Source organism: Misgurnus anguillicaudatus, chromosome 19, assembly GCF_027580225.2.
Source record: "Misgurnus anguillicaudatus chromosome 19, ASM2758022v2, whole genome shotgun sequence".
NCBI lineage: Eukaryota > Metazoa > Chordata > Actinopteri > Cypriniformes > Cobitidae > Misgurnus > Misgurnus anguillicaudatus.
The window spans coordinates 41,640,303-41,656,010 of NC_073355.2; the positions used below are offsets into that span (position 1 = coordinate 41,640,303).

The window sequence follows — 15,708 nt, forward strand, 5'->3', positions numbered from 1 at the left end:
GCTATCCATGTATCGTCCATCCATCTACCCATTAATCTATCCTTCCATCAATCAATAAATCCATCCAACAATTATCATCTATCCATCATCCATTCCATTCCAATGCTTAGTGGCCTTTGTGTCTCTTTTTTATCTCACCCCTTTATATTTTGTCTCTTTTACCCCCACCTTTTTCTCACTTTTTTCTCTCAGTTTCATCATATTGTGGCAAATACAACCTTCACATCATACACACACTCATATCTAACATCTTTTACGCTTTGAAATATAAGAGCTGTCCTGTTAGCATACTTCACATACTTCAGCTTGCAAACCTTCGTTCTGCAATCTCTCAAATAATAACAGTCCTTTAACCAGCAAAGTTATGATTTAACAACCGCTGCTATACAGTATAGGCCAGTCAGTAATGCCCTAGCAACCACTCAAAATTCCATAGTAACACCTTAGCAACATGCAAAAAAAAACACTCAGGAGACCTTACGAAATACACAACTGTTACAAAAGCAAACATTACAGACTGCGTAATACATAGGAAACTTTCTACAAACTGTCAGCTAACATTTTCCAGCCCTGCTCGCGGGGTCACTTCATCCTGTATGTGTTACTCCAAGCAGGGTTTATTTAAGGGCAACATTTACCTTACCGGGGTCAGCAAACCCTCTTCGTCTGTGTCTTACGCTCCCTGCTGGCTACTGATGGATACTACACCCTTCCACACTTGAAGCCAAGCCAAACATGCTGTGTGTTTTCTCATGCATTCATGTTTTGACTTGATCAAAATCAGCATTGATAGTATACTATTCGCCCTCAGAGATTGAATTTATACATAGCAAATGCAGCGCAGCTGTAAAGCGGGGCTCATGTTGCATCAGTGTACATACAGATGGAAGTTTTAAACTAAATTGAGGCCACAGAAATCACTCATGAACAGATGTGTGTGTGTGTGTTTGTGTGATATCTCTCTCTTTAAAGCTCGGTTCTGCATGGATAGTAAGTGGATTAGATTGCGATAAGGTATGTGTGTCTTTTGATGTGTGTACATAGTAAATGTATAGATTAGATGTTGGCCGTTATCCTCAGAAAGCGCAGACTGCGTCTGTCTGTGCCAGCTGCTCTGTTACAAGTCTCTAATCAGACAGCAAGAGGACAACATGAAAGAGATGGGCAACGCGCCAACTGTCTGTCTGTCTCTCTTACTTTCTCTCTTTCCTTGTCTCACTCTCTATGTCTTTGTCTCTCTATCTCTATCTAAATTTTCATTTCTCATCTCATATTTAATTTCTCAAACGTCGGTCCGTTTCGTGTTCGTTATAGCCGCTGTCGTAAACGTCTCAATTCCCTACTGCCGTTCTTGGTCTCGCTGTCTTGCTCTGTGCCGGGTGTGTTGTTGGCACAGAGCGGGCACAGACGGGCACACAGATGGGCAGCGGGCGATGCAGGGCAGATCCCTACACACCTGCTCCTCTTTCACATGACCCGGGCCAGACACACACACACAAACACACACACACGTGCGTAAACAGAAATGATGAAAATCTACATCTGTGTATCTACATACGCACACGTAGATTTAAAGGGACAGTTTACACGTAAATAAAAATGTACTCGCCCTCTTGTCAATCCTGTGTTATTTTATATATTACGTTTTTTTAATGAATTGCTTTATTAAGTATTTTTTCTTAAATGATAGCTTATGTGAATCTTCAAGCGAGCATCACATGCACTTGATATTTGAGCATTTTTTTTATTTTTGACATTTTTGTGTAAACTTAAATCCTCCCGTAATGTTCATACAGTATATGAAAACTCATACCACTTATGCAATATTCACTATTAATATTCATTAACAGCAGCCTGGTTGTGCATACATCCAACCAAGTGCACATCTATGCCCAGTTTCTCTCCATAATATGTGCAGATGCACACGTGCGCGCAATCCAAACACACCTGCCACTTGTGCATGGGCACATTTCATACCTGCACCTTTTGGCCCCCTGGGCATCTACATGCATATTAATCTAGAAACACACATGCATAAGCCCTGGCCGCGGGGTCCGGAGCAGGTATAGACCGTTTTAAAAAAGAAAAATCCAACCGATTTCGTTGGCTGTAGGAGATGTTGGGAAACTCAGAGCTGAGGGGGCGCGGGCGGGCTGGCGGAGGGTGGCATGTGCTTTCAAAAGATAGGAAATGAATAAATAACTGATGGTTGGGAGGGGGGCAAATACTCAAATAAAGTCCAATAAAACAGCTCTGAGAACATCTGTGTGGGATCGCCTTGGGGATTAAGAGGGTTTGGAACATTTTAAGCGCATTACGGATTAAAAAAAAGGTCAGAATGTTTAGAAACATACCGATAAACCTCTTAAGCAAAACCCAATTGGAAAGGCTGTGCTGCCTCTTCATTCAGCCCTGTAGTGTGTATGTGTGTGTGTGTGTGTGTTTAAGGTGTGGGGGCGTGCATTGGGTTTTTAGTTTTTTCAGGGCAATTCACCATTTTATGCCGTACACATTTTCCATGTATTTGTCATCATAAGCCGTGACGTTTAAAACCAGGGGATCAAACATTCCTCTCCAACTAAAACACAGACAGAATCTGTCATGTTTTTTTTTCTGCTGGTTTCTTTTTTTTAAGTCAACATGAAGTCCTGATTACTTTCTTAAGTTTGCAATCTTATCAGTGGACATAATCTTTTCATAATCTTTTATCAAAATGTAACAACTTGCTTCGCCTTTAAAATAACTTTATGCGGGCAATGACGCTACTTCATCCAGGCCGGAAAGATCATGTTAACAAATAGCCAGATGTTGTATGTGAAAACTTACATAAAATATACAAATCTTAAAAATTGCGAGGTTACAGCACATAACAGAAGTATGTCCGCTTGCCTTTCAATCAAAAAAGGAAAAAGAAATACTGTACAATTCGGTAAAATGTTCAGATAATAAAATGTATAAAGCTCTTTACAGAAATGCATTTTCACATGATGTTTTAGAAATACTGTTATTGTAATATGATACATATTATCATGTTCAGACACCATCATGTTGTTAATACTGTAGTATTTTTTTAAGGTAACTTCAGGACCATCAGAAGTAAACTAGTATGATAATTCATGTACTCCATAGTGCCGTCATATGCTATTACCATCTAATATTCTGTATGATTATATAACTTTGTATGAATAAAAACTCTCATTTGCCAGTCACTCTCACACAACACACATGTGACCCTGGACCACAAAACTAGTGTGCATTTTTTGAAATTTATACATAATCTGAAAGTTGAATAAATAAGCTTTCCATTAATATATGGTTTGTTAGGATATGATAACACTTGGCTGAGTTTGAAAATCTTGAATCTGAATCTAAATGTTGAGAAAATTGCCTTTAAAATTGTCCAAAGTCATGGTATAGTCATGAAATATTTTATTTATATATTTGTGTCACTTAGCACAAATGTTTATAAATATTTTTTGTGTCCGTAGCACGACTTTCTTTTTCGTGTCATTTTATGAAGTTTTCTCATTGTTTTACCATTGTCGCTTGGGGTTAGATGACTTTCTGTTACATTTCAGACATCTTAAACCTAACCCCAAGTGAAAATAGTAAAAAATTGGAAAGAAAAACATTTAGAAACCTATACATAAAATTACATCCAAACCCCAAATCTAACCCCAAGCGACAATGATTTAAAAATAGAAAAAAAGGGAGAAAACTATACATAAAATGAAACGAAAAAGACATTTGTGCTCAGTGACAGGGAAAAAAGCTGAAAATCATGTCCATGAACATTAATAAATAAATAAAAAAATTATCAAAGCACAAATTTCTATAGTTTTTCATGTTTGTAGCATGACTTTCTTTTTAATTTCATTTTATATAGTTTTCTCATTGTTTTACCATTGTTGTTTTGGGTTATAATGACTTTCTGTTACATTTCAGACAACTTAACCCTAACCCCAATAGTAAAGAAAAATATGTAGAAACCAATACATAAAATTACATCCAGACCCCAAATCTAACCCCAAGCGAAAATAGTTTAAACATCGGAAAAAAACATGTAGAAACCAATATATAAAATTACATCCAAACCTCAAATCTAACCCCAATCCCAAGCGACAATGATTTAAAAATAGAAAAAAAAGGGAAAAAACAATACATAAAATTACAAAAAAAGACATTTGTGCTCAATGACTTGAAAAAGCAGAAAATTGTGTCCATGAACATTAATAAATAAATCAAATTTCTATAAAAAGCACAAATTGTATAGTTTTTTTGTCGGTTGGGGTTATAATGACTTTGTTACATTTCAGACATCTTAACCCAAACCCCAAATCTAACCCCAAGCGACAAAAGTTTAAAAATTGGAAAGAAAAACATGTAGAAACAATACGTAAAATTACATCCAAACCCCAAATCTAACCCCAACCCAAAGCCGCAATTATTAAAAAAAAAAGGGAAAAACTATACATAAAATGACATAAAAAGACATTTGTGCTCAATGACACAAAATAAGCAGAAAATCGATTTCATGAACACGAATAAATAAATAAAATTTCTATAAAAATCATGAATTTTTATAGTTTTTCATGTCTGTAACATGACTTTCTTTTTAATGTCATTTTATGTAGTTTTCTCATTATTAGTTTACCATTGTAGCTTGGGGTTAGAATAACTTTCTGTTACATTTCAGACATCTTAACCCAAACCCCAAATCTAACCCCAAGCGAAAATGATTTAAAAATAGAAAAAAAGGAAAAAAGAATACATAAAATGACACGAAAAAGAAAGTCGTGCTACGGACATGAAAAATTATTTATAGAAATTTGTGCTGAGTGACACATTTGTGCTCAATGACATAAAAAAAACAGAAAATCGTGTCCATGATCACAAATAAATCAAATATTTTGTGACTATTCCACGACTTGCCTTGAGTTAGCGTTGTAGCATATTACTAATGATAAATGCATTTTTTATATATATTTAAGGAAGGAAATTTACAAAATATCTTTATGGAACATGATCTTTACTTAATATCCCCGTGTGACTTATGACTGGTTTTGTGGTCCAGGGTCACATATGTGACCTCATCCCCTAAACCTCTATGATATCAAATGATTAAACCTATTCTGGTTTAACCTATTCTAGTTAATAACAATTTATTTTGTGAATTTCTTTAGACTCCCTCCCTCGCCTCAATCAGACTCGGATCAAAATGTCCTACCTACACATTCAGGTCTTTAAGCCATAAACAAGCATTTCTACAAAGGCAGAAACACCAAAATGGTGATTATAATAACAAATGTGTTGTAGCTCTCACGAGCGCAGTCATTTATGAATATGTGCATGCCAAATGAGTCAATTAGATATAGTCTTTAAAGAGATGGATGTGTTTATGAACAGCACTTGCTGTTTAGAGATGGTAATAGTTTTAATAGCCCGTTTTTAAAAACTCAAGAAGTGTTTTACCATTGTAATGGCACTTTTGTAATGTTAAAGACCTACTGTCACGCTGTGTGTGTGTGTGTTGCCCAGTATCTTTGGCATGGGTATGTTTTAGGGGTCCTTTGACAGTGTGTTCAGGGTAGATAAGGATTAGGATGAACGTTTTTGGATGCTGTAGCATGTGTGTGTGTGTGTGGTAGCATGCTGATAACAGCATTGATTGGACTCATAGGATGGAGTCTGTGCTCTAATAATGGACAGGCTCTCCTTTGTGTGTTTAACTTTTGATGATCTGGCCCTTTGCTCATCAACGCTTTGTTTCTGCCCAATAGCGTGGCCTCTCTTATTCACTTGCGTCCAGTTCTGCATAGTGAGCTTCACTAATGTGCCATGTAATTGGATTGGAGGTCATCCGAGACGCCTCCTGATGCTATTAGTATCTCCACACCACTAGAGGGCACTAATCAATACCAGTGGCAGGTGGTCTGCGTTGAATAAAGTGCTTTTACTGAAGGCCCTGTCACAAATGGCACACTCTGGACTTGTGGACTTCTTCAGAGTCCACACTTTAATGACATCATGTAGTGCAGACCTTAGGGACCCTTACGGTACATTCACATGGGGTGTAAGCATTAACGCTTCCCATTCACCTTTAATGGGTGATGTCATGGTTTGCCGAACTGAATTCAATGCCATTCCTCAACTTTTCAAGCGGCAACGCATGCGTCAGCCAATCAGATCGCCGTATGCAAATAGCCTAGGCAGAGCCGGCCAATTACGGTTTATGGAAGACCGGAGCATGTGCAGTGACCACTGTATTGGCTGTTGGCCACGCTTCAGACAAGCCTTCCGTCAAGCGTTTACGCTTCTCTCCCGTGTGAATGTACCGTTAGAGTCCACAAGGGCACACCAGAGACATGTTTTGAGACAGACTCAAACATCACGCCGGAAATAGCTAGAGAAGTTGCCAATCAGTGTGAACTCTTCCCTTCCGTCGTTTGATTGGTCTGATTGCTCGTTCGCAAGGACTTCTTGTTTGGTGCGTGAAGTCTGCCGGAGTGCGCCGGTGAGCACACTTCGGAGCATAAAAATGATAAATGGGACACCCTACGTACTCCTAGACTAAGCGAGCACATGCAATTTAAGGCCACGAGACCGAATATGGTGCGCTTTTTGGGACATGGCCTATGTGGGTTATCTGGTGTGCTTCTCAATACTCAAAATTATGGTTCCTCGAGATGGTCTTCACTGCAGAACATGACATCCAGGGGGCGATGTTGAATCTAGTTCCAACTGCTCCCACTTTATATACGTTGCTCCGCAAGTTGTTCCAGCCCACAATTAGTTGCAACCCGTGCTCGCCAACGTTGGCTCTTACCATTATAAGTCTACATTTGGTTAATAATAATTAATAAGAAAGATTAATAATTTTGTAAGTAATGATCATAGTTAGGTGTAAGGGGAAGTAAGGGCTGAATCCCAGAAAGGGATTTTTTTGCGATAACACCCCGGTTGGCTGTGCATTATCCCACTTATTACATGGCTAGTTGCTAAACGGGTAAATATATAGACACATACATGTGGAAATGGTAACGCAACAATACGTGTATGACGTGTCTCGTGGTAAAACTGCTGACCAATCAAAATGCAGTGGAAGGAGATCCAGCTCCACCCCTGGATCTCTGGATCTGGATATCATGTTCTGCACTACTACTGGCTTCCTCGTTTCCTCGCTACTCCTTCCATTTGCCCATGATTCGGAAATTGATCAAGGTTAGCCACCTTGGAGGTCTCAAAGTGTGATATGGGGGAGTAAGTAAAAATTAGTGCGAAAACACCTCACATCCTGGTTTTTAATACACTCTCAATATAAAAAGTCAAAATGGCTGGCCAATAAAGTTTCATGACATAACTTGCAATCTAAAATGCAATAAATTTGATTATTACAAGCCACATGGAATAAAGCGTAAATGCAAAACTCACACTTTCTGGTGTATTCTTACAGCAAAACATCATGGTATTATCTTAATGTTTAAAAAATACTATTATTATTATTATTTCTAAAATAACTTGGAGTATTATAGCATTGTATATGCTAATCATACAGCATACCTATCGCATATTATGATGTCACCATCTGATATTCTGTGTGGGTATATAACATAATAAAAAGTAAATCCGCATTCACCAGCAGCTCTCACACTATAAGCGTCAATGTGCAATGTAAATAAAAGCTCCATTTTCCATTTCCTCAATTAGCATTTAGCATGAGTAGCTGAAAATAGCCTTCATTTGTGAGGCTTTTAGCGTACGGTGTGTTGGAGTAGAGGTTTCTCTGTGTGTCAGTGTGTGGGTGCTTTGTAAGCTAGCAGGAATGCTCTGCTACCGCCAATGCTAAGATGGCTGCCAAGCGCTAAGATGGCTGCCAGGATCCCATAGAACAACAGGAGAAAGTAAATGAGGGGGTGCGGGAGAAAGAATAGAGGAAAACCAGGGGCTCTTATTATTTACCTTCATATAGTTCACTCTTTTACAGTAAATTGCTCGGTTGGTGCTTGATGCCCTCTGTGGTGCATATATCGATGTTTGTCATGTTAATTTGTTGTGTTGCTTTGAAACATGGCACTAATATGACGTTTTATCAACTAAAGAGGTCAAATCTCATGCGTACCCTGTATGTTAAAAATGCAACAACAAAGCGGTCATAAACAGAGACGGTAGTCGCCTAAATCTATAGTTAGACGAAGCTCACTGCGTATGGAGAAAAGAGGCTTGCCGTTCTCAGCCAATTCAAACACCCACAGGGGTCTGGGCTCTCTCCAAAATCACTATAATTTTTAAGATGAAAATCCTATAGAGACATTGTCCAAACAACTCGATGGCTATACACCAGCTTTTGTCCACGTCTGTGAGCTAAGACGGCACTGAGTTAGACTGCTCTTAAATGTATGTATAGATTTTAAGATTAGTGGTGTAACTTTAAGTTTGAAATGGACAATGACACCTATAGCAGATTGTGTTTAACAAAACAGACCTGATTTATGCAATAAGGACATGGTTTGTGTTGATCAAATCTGTGTTCTGTGCTTGTGTTGAGTTTTTGAAACACACCTGCGTCTACAAAGTTGGGATAAGGATCTTGTTTTATGGACAAATAACTGTTCTGTGGTTCAATGCATAATGTAATAGTATCAGATAGTATCTACACTCTAAAAACAAACGGTGCTATATAGCACCAAAAGTGGTTCTTTGCTCGTAATCATAGAAGAACCGTTTTTAGTGCCATATAGCACCGGTGAAGCACCAGTGAAGCACCTGTGTAGAACCATATAGTGCTATGTAGAACCATATTTGGTGCTATAGTGGTTCTATATGGCCCCTATATGGTTCTACACAGGTGCTTCACTGGTGCTTCACCGGTGCTATATGGCACTAAAAACGGTTCTTCTATGATTACGATCCAAAGCAACAGTTTTGGTTCTATATAGCACCGTTTGTTATAATATATATTTATTAACCAGGGGTGGCGTTTCCGTAACTTTAATTGTGATTTTTTTTCAAGTGTGCAAACTTGCCATAGCCAAGAAATGTCGAACAGTCGCAGTTCTGGTCCCTATATGTAGCTTTAGTTTCTCTTTTAGAAGAAATTTGGATTTAAATAGATTGGTATACATTTTTTAAGCCCATATGTGACCCAAAACCAGTTATAAATCACACAGGTATATTTGTAGCAATAGCCAAAAATACATTGTATGGGTCAAAATTATCTATTTTTATCGATTGGACAACTTGAAAGGCAATTTTTTTCAATATTTTTTTGCACCCCCAGATTCCAAATCTTAAATAGTTAAAATATTGTCCATACATCTATTGAAAGCATATTTATTCAGCTTTCAGATTCTACAAATTGGCCCTCATGACTGGTTTTGTGGTCCAGGTTCACATTTTATCATCTATTAGCTGGAGTTTTAATCCAGATCACAAATTTACAAGGCGCATATTTTGGGTATCATTAGAGATTTGTTCAAAATGTTAGTTTTCATTGTAAAAAATATATTAAAAAGAAAGAACAGCATCATTTGTAATATCTCTGTATTACCTAAATGGGCCAGAACCAGAGCACATTTCCAGTTGCCGTCTTACCGCTGCATTAAATATGTACTGGCTTATCACAATGTTCTGCATCTGCTAATTGATTCAGGCGCCATTGGACTCGACCCAGCCAACATGTTCTGTTCCATGTTTAATCTGGTCTCTTTTTCTCCCCCTCCCTCTTTTCTCGCTTCTCTCTCTTTGTTTCTGTCCTCTGTGCAGAATCTGGACAATCGGACAACTCCAACCAGCAAGGAGAAGCAGACATCAAGCCTCCGCCCAATGGTGAGTCAAGTGCATCGAAAATCACAAACATACTTGCAATGTCAATGTAGATTCAAAATAAGTAATGTACGCTTAAAAAAAACTTGTGCCGACTTTCCTTTTTCGGATGATGTCACCATGTCTGCATAATTATTAACCAATGGGTGCTGGCGGTATTTCAGAAGGGAAGTAGTTGGCCAAAACTGACTTCAGACTTGTCCACTTCTAATTTAAAATGTATCCACGGTGATTGCAATAAAATGAAATCATGCACATTTTTCCGTATTTAATATTCTTTACGTAAAAAAAATCTTTATTTCTTGTATTCGGAGTTAAAAGGGTTTTACAATCTGAAATAACATTTTCAAGTTCTTAACTACTGGTGCTTTAAAGGTCCCAGAAACCAACATGCTGATCTGAAGCACTATATTCATTAACAATATATTGTTTTAGCATCAACATCGCAGTGCACCCATCTGTAATAGTCAATTCAAAATAAGTGTTCGGAGTGTCATATGTGTGTTGCTCGTGTTTTCATAATATGTGTTTGTTGCGTCATGTGAACCATGCGCATCACGTTTTTTGTAAAAATAAGTGCCTGCTGCACATGCGTCAAAACCGTTTATGATAAAAGAGATGCTCACGTTTACAAAATACACGCAAGACACTCTCTTAACACTAAACTCTGATTACGCATGAGATTATGCGAGTATCTGGCAAACGCGGGCGTCTCTTTTATCATAAACACTTTAGACGCGTCTGCAGTAGGCACTTATTTTGAGAAGACACGTGATGCACAAAGGATCACTCGATGCGCAGAACACATATTTTGAAATGACAAACCACACACATGATGGGCTACATACATGTTGTGATAAACTTCGCATCCAGCACCCTCAAAAAAAGAAGTCACCGGCCGCCACTGTTACACAATATAAGAACGATTTTGAACAGCAGAGAGAAATTGCAGATGTATTTAGAAGTTAATTCCTCTCAAACAGAGTTTTTCATGTCATCTGGTGAAGTCATTCATCCGTAGGGCTTTCACATCGTCTCATCGCGATTGTTTGACCTCATCGCAATGATTTCAGATCACCGCAATGATTGCACAGCTCTTTAAAAAACACAAGGGGGAGCTGCAGCGTCTGTATAAATGAGACAGTATCAGGTGGCGCTCCTTAACTGACAGTGTAATGTGATGCATTGCAAATCCATTCAATACAGTGAAAAAAACAGCATTTAAAGAAATGCTGCAAACTTTGATAAGCAGTATGCACTCCTAGGTAAAACACACATTTTCAAAACAGCAATTCCAAATTTAAGGAAGTGAGGATGTTATGACTTTTAAGGCCTGTTCTGGTATAGTCAGTTTATTTTGTTGGCATTTTTTTTTTTAGTAATTCGTATGAAGAATTTCCACTTTTTTAAGATTTATTCATTAAATAATTACTTTTAAATATGTGTTATGTGTATTAATATTAACTGCCAGGTAAAATATTTAATTTAAATAGTCACAACAATGTGTGAAAATTATTTCATGAACAAACAAAAACATATGAAAATTAAATGTCAAAGCAATAAAACAGGCAATTATATAATCGTCACAATTTATTAGACAATTAACCGTCAGCCAAATTTCATAATCATGACAGCCCTAGTCATCCGGTTACTTCTTCGCAATTTACATTGCAGAAAAGCATAAATTCGCTTGTCACCCCCCCCCCCCAAAAAAAATAAATACCGTGCAGGCCTAATTTTCGATTAACCATATGTTTCAGTTTTTTTTTACAATGTATTATGTAAGTTAAACAATTTCAACTTGTTTTTATAAGTAATGTCTTATTACAAGTCAAAACTTAAAATATTAACCAAATATTAACATTAAAAACCAAGTTGTTTTAACTTCATGCTGCAATTTTTTACAGCATAGCAACTATAGAAAGAACCCTATACGGGTGATTCTCACGAAAACTTGGTTTTAAAAATGTCAAGCATGAAAATGTAAAAATTGCTTAAATTTACTTTTTTTTCCCACCAGACATTGAAAAACAAAGTCTGGAGTAAATGGGAACATTAATTTAAAAACTTTTACCTATTATTTAACACTTTTTGTAACATAATTAAAAAAATTAGTCCTAAAAAATCGCATTATCGCAACAGTCAGAAAACATCAACACTGACATATTTTCAAAATGACATGACAAACCTGAAAGAACATAATTTGGAGATTCTGCACATGCATTTAAAATCAAAGTATTATGCTTCTATTAATTAAATTATCATTACCGCAACAGATGCTTATTAAACGTTAATCAAAATGTCGTGTAAGCATTGTGACAAGACAATATTTCAAATTAACTGTAAAAAAATGATCTTACCTGGTAGCCATCTTGAAGTAACTGGTCCATGTGCTTGGTCACTCAAAATCAAACTTTATTAAAATTCTGTATGTGTGCTTAAACTGTTCTCAAAAAGTGTTGCGGAGGATGAGAACATCAGGCATGGACACATCATTTTCCTAATTTTTCTTCATTATTATTATACATGAATATTCAGTAAATATTTTTTCTGTCATCTAAAGTAGTCTAGCAAAACATCCATTTATTTATTTTTTCTTAATATTTTGTGTTAATTTGATTAAATTACAACATAACGCATGTTCAAACACAGCCGGACACATTGCGGTAATGAGAATTTCAGCAGAAAATGAGATAAAATTTACAATTATAAATTCTTATGTTGAAATCACACATTGTGCAAGGTAGAACACAGTATTGTGTTAATTCTGATGCTTTTAATGTTACTATATTACACATTTTAAAGCTAAAATCACCAGTGCCGTGGTGTTTCAATGGTTTCGTGAGAATCACCTATACAGCCAAAAATGGTTCTTTGTAAACCTAATGAAGACTTGATGAAGTTTAAATCCTCCAAACAAACAGTTTATTTTTCACATCTGAAGCTTTCATTAATAGTTATGAACGAACAGCTTGAAACTCTGAAACTCACGGTCTCGGTCGTGTGCACGCAAATACCGGACGATCCGTATTGCAAGCCGTTTTATTTACGCTGTTAAGGTCACATGCACGCCCAGGCTGTCGCTCACCACAAACACAGAGCGCGAAAGAAAGTGATTTTCATCCAAGTTTATTATAGTAGGCCGGTCGGCCTGTGACGGAGAGTGGCGGAACGCTCATAAATCACTCTTGGTGTGATTGGCTGATGGGAACCACATGGCTGCGGCACGGGACGGCGCTGAGCTCATGTGCCGGCCTCGCTGCGGTTAACCGGCACGCACACACAGAAAATACACACGCCGGCACTACAGATGGGTGTGGAACCATGCATGGACCATTCACCCGTATTGCCCACACACACACATACGAGTGCATACTGAAAGTCCATATGTACAGCAAAAGCAATGTGCCGTAAAAACATACGCACCGTGCATTTGTATATTTGTATGCAGTGTACCACACACGTGCACACTTCAGTTGTACACACACACACCCTTAGTGTGACATAAAGCATTTTTAGTGCGCTTATTAAGTTTTAACTGGGATACGTGAGGTCGCTGTGTTGGATTTAACCATAAGTATGGGGTAGTCTGTAATTCCTTTGAGACGGAGAACATATGCCAGCTGATTACTGTAATTATATACTCTCGGCCTGTTTTATGACAATTGCACGAGTTTATTTTCTGTGTGTGTGCGTTTGACAGGTGCAGATGGTTTTGTAAAGGGGTTTTCACCCTTTTTTTAGGTTATGCATAATATGTGGATTCAACCCATCCCAGTGAGCAGTAAACATCCCTTGCTCAAAGGCACCCTAGTCATAACCTACCATTCATGATACTTAAACCGCCGTCCTTCTAGTTACAAGCCCAATTCTCTAGGCCAAGACTGTCCCAAACAAACATTGATCCTAACGTGACCTCTGATGTATATGTGTTATATAGCCCTATAGTTTTGAAAGAAAATGAACATGAACAAATACAGACAACTCCCTGCTATCTCATTTGCATCTATGGTGATCTCATGTGGGGTCGTTTCATACATCTGGTTTGTCTCTCTCCTCCAGGACACTTGAGTTTCCAGGACTGCTTTGTGACGTCAGGCGTATGGAACGTGGCCGAGTTGGTCCGTGTGTCACAGAGTGAGTGTTTTCACCAGCATCTCTCTAATCTTCACGCTTCACTGGATATGAGAATCATAAGGAATCATGAATCAGATTATACTATGCAATTCCTCATATGGATTCTGACAATAGACATGTTTGAAGTTTTAAGCAATGTATCGTGTTGACACGCATTATGGGATTGATTGTGATAAATCGGATGCTTTTCTGTCTGCATCTCATTTAGCACCTGTTGCCACGGCAACCGGACCCAACTTCTCTCTGGCAGATCTGGACAGTCCAGGATATTACAACATCAACCTAGGTCGCCGCTCTATAACGTCCACACCATCGACCAGGTACACACACACACACACACACACACAGGCAAACTTTTCATCCTTTCTCTAAACTAATATGTGACCCTGGACCACAATACCAGTCGTAAGGGTAATTTTTTTTAAATTGAGATGTATAAATAAATATGCTTTACATTAATGTATGGTTTGTTAGGACAGGACAATATTTGGCTTAGATACAAATATTTGAGAATCTGGAGTTTGATTTAGCAAAAAAATGTACGCGTGTAAAGATCATAAACCAAATGAAGTCCTAACAAAACATATTTAAACTAAAACTTTTGTTTTAGCGCTTGCTATTGGCTTACTGCTGAAATGACCTTATGGACTAAAAAGGGGAAGTTGTAAGCTTTTACATTAACCAATCTTAAATAGGAAATCCCCAAGGAACGGGTAGCAAAGCAAAGTTTGTTGGCGAGTTTCTGGCCAATTTTGATCGGGATTTTGTTGCATGCACTCGTAAAAATAAAGTTTGGATAACAGAAAATTCGTTTTTAAGGTGGTATGGTTGGGCGAGTGGACGTGGTCAGGGGGCGTGGCAATCAGCGAAGATTGTAAAAACTGAATATTTCCCATTAATTACATTATCTGTAAATAATGCACATAAATAACGTGAGCAAGAGCGTTCAACAATTATCGAATCACCGGGCACGTGCAACATAGCTAGCAGCTTGCTCTAACAACAAAAATTACTAGTTAACTTACTTTAAATTTGCAAAAACTATAGACTAATACAATAACAGGCTTAAATAAACCCACTTACAGTTCTCACGGACACGTGTTTTATCATCTGGCTATCCTCCAGACAGTTATGCACGCTTGCGGTGTGAAGCACGTCCACGCTATTCTCCGAGATGTTTTATCAACTGGCTACTATTTATCCTCCAGACAGTGACAGACCACAACTTCCTCTCATTTGGCCGTGTGGCACGCATGCCCGCTTGCGGTCTGAAGCACATCCGCGCTATTCTCCGAGACTTTTGTGCAGCGGATTATTTGTTATTTTCGGAGGACCTAGTTAAGGCGGTAGGGTTTCCCAGCTTAGGTGGGCCGCCCGAACTGCAAAGTGCTGTGGGAAACCCTGGATAAATTTACGGTAGGAAATTTACTAAATATCTTTATGGAACATGATCTTTACATAATATACTAATGAATTTCGGCATAAAAATCTATAATTTTAACTCAAGCTTTGACTTTTTTTTTACAAATATACCCATGCGAGGTAGCGTGCACACCAACACATTTATGGCGGTGGCCGGCGTATGTTTTCAATTGTTTCCAACGGAAGCGCCCAGAAATGTCAACTTTGTGTGAAACGCTCAGCTCGTCAATGTCACTTCTTGCTCGGCCATCCAATCACAGTAGAGGAGGGGCGGGACAAATATCGCAACAACCAACCGGTGCATCGTTTAACGACTAATAAACAAAG

At 38.0% G+C, this 15,708-nt stretch overlaps 1 protein-coding gene across 19 annotated transcripts in view; it reads left to right on the forward strand.

The window, feature by feature from the left end:
• The window catches only part of LOC141351155 (nuclear factor 1 X-type-like), a 185,643-nt gene that overhangs the window by 139,709 nt on the left and 30,226 nt on the right, over positions 1-15,708 (forward strand). For all 19 annotated transcript variants that reach the window (XM_073857679.1, XM_073857678.1, XM_073857680.1 and 16 more), the window contains 3 exons: positions 9,763-9,825; positions 13,885-13,959; positions 14,168-14,279. In XM_073857679.1, the coding sequence (XP_073713780.1) occupies positions 9,763-9,825; positions 13,885-13,959; positions 14,168-14,279 (250 nt within the window). The remainder of the gene's footprint in view (positions 1-9,762; positions 9,826-13,884; positions 13,960-14,167; positions 14,280-15,708) is intronic.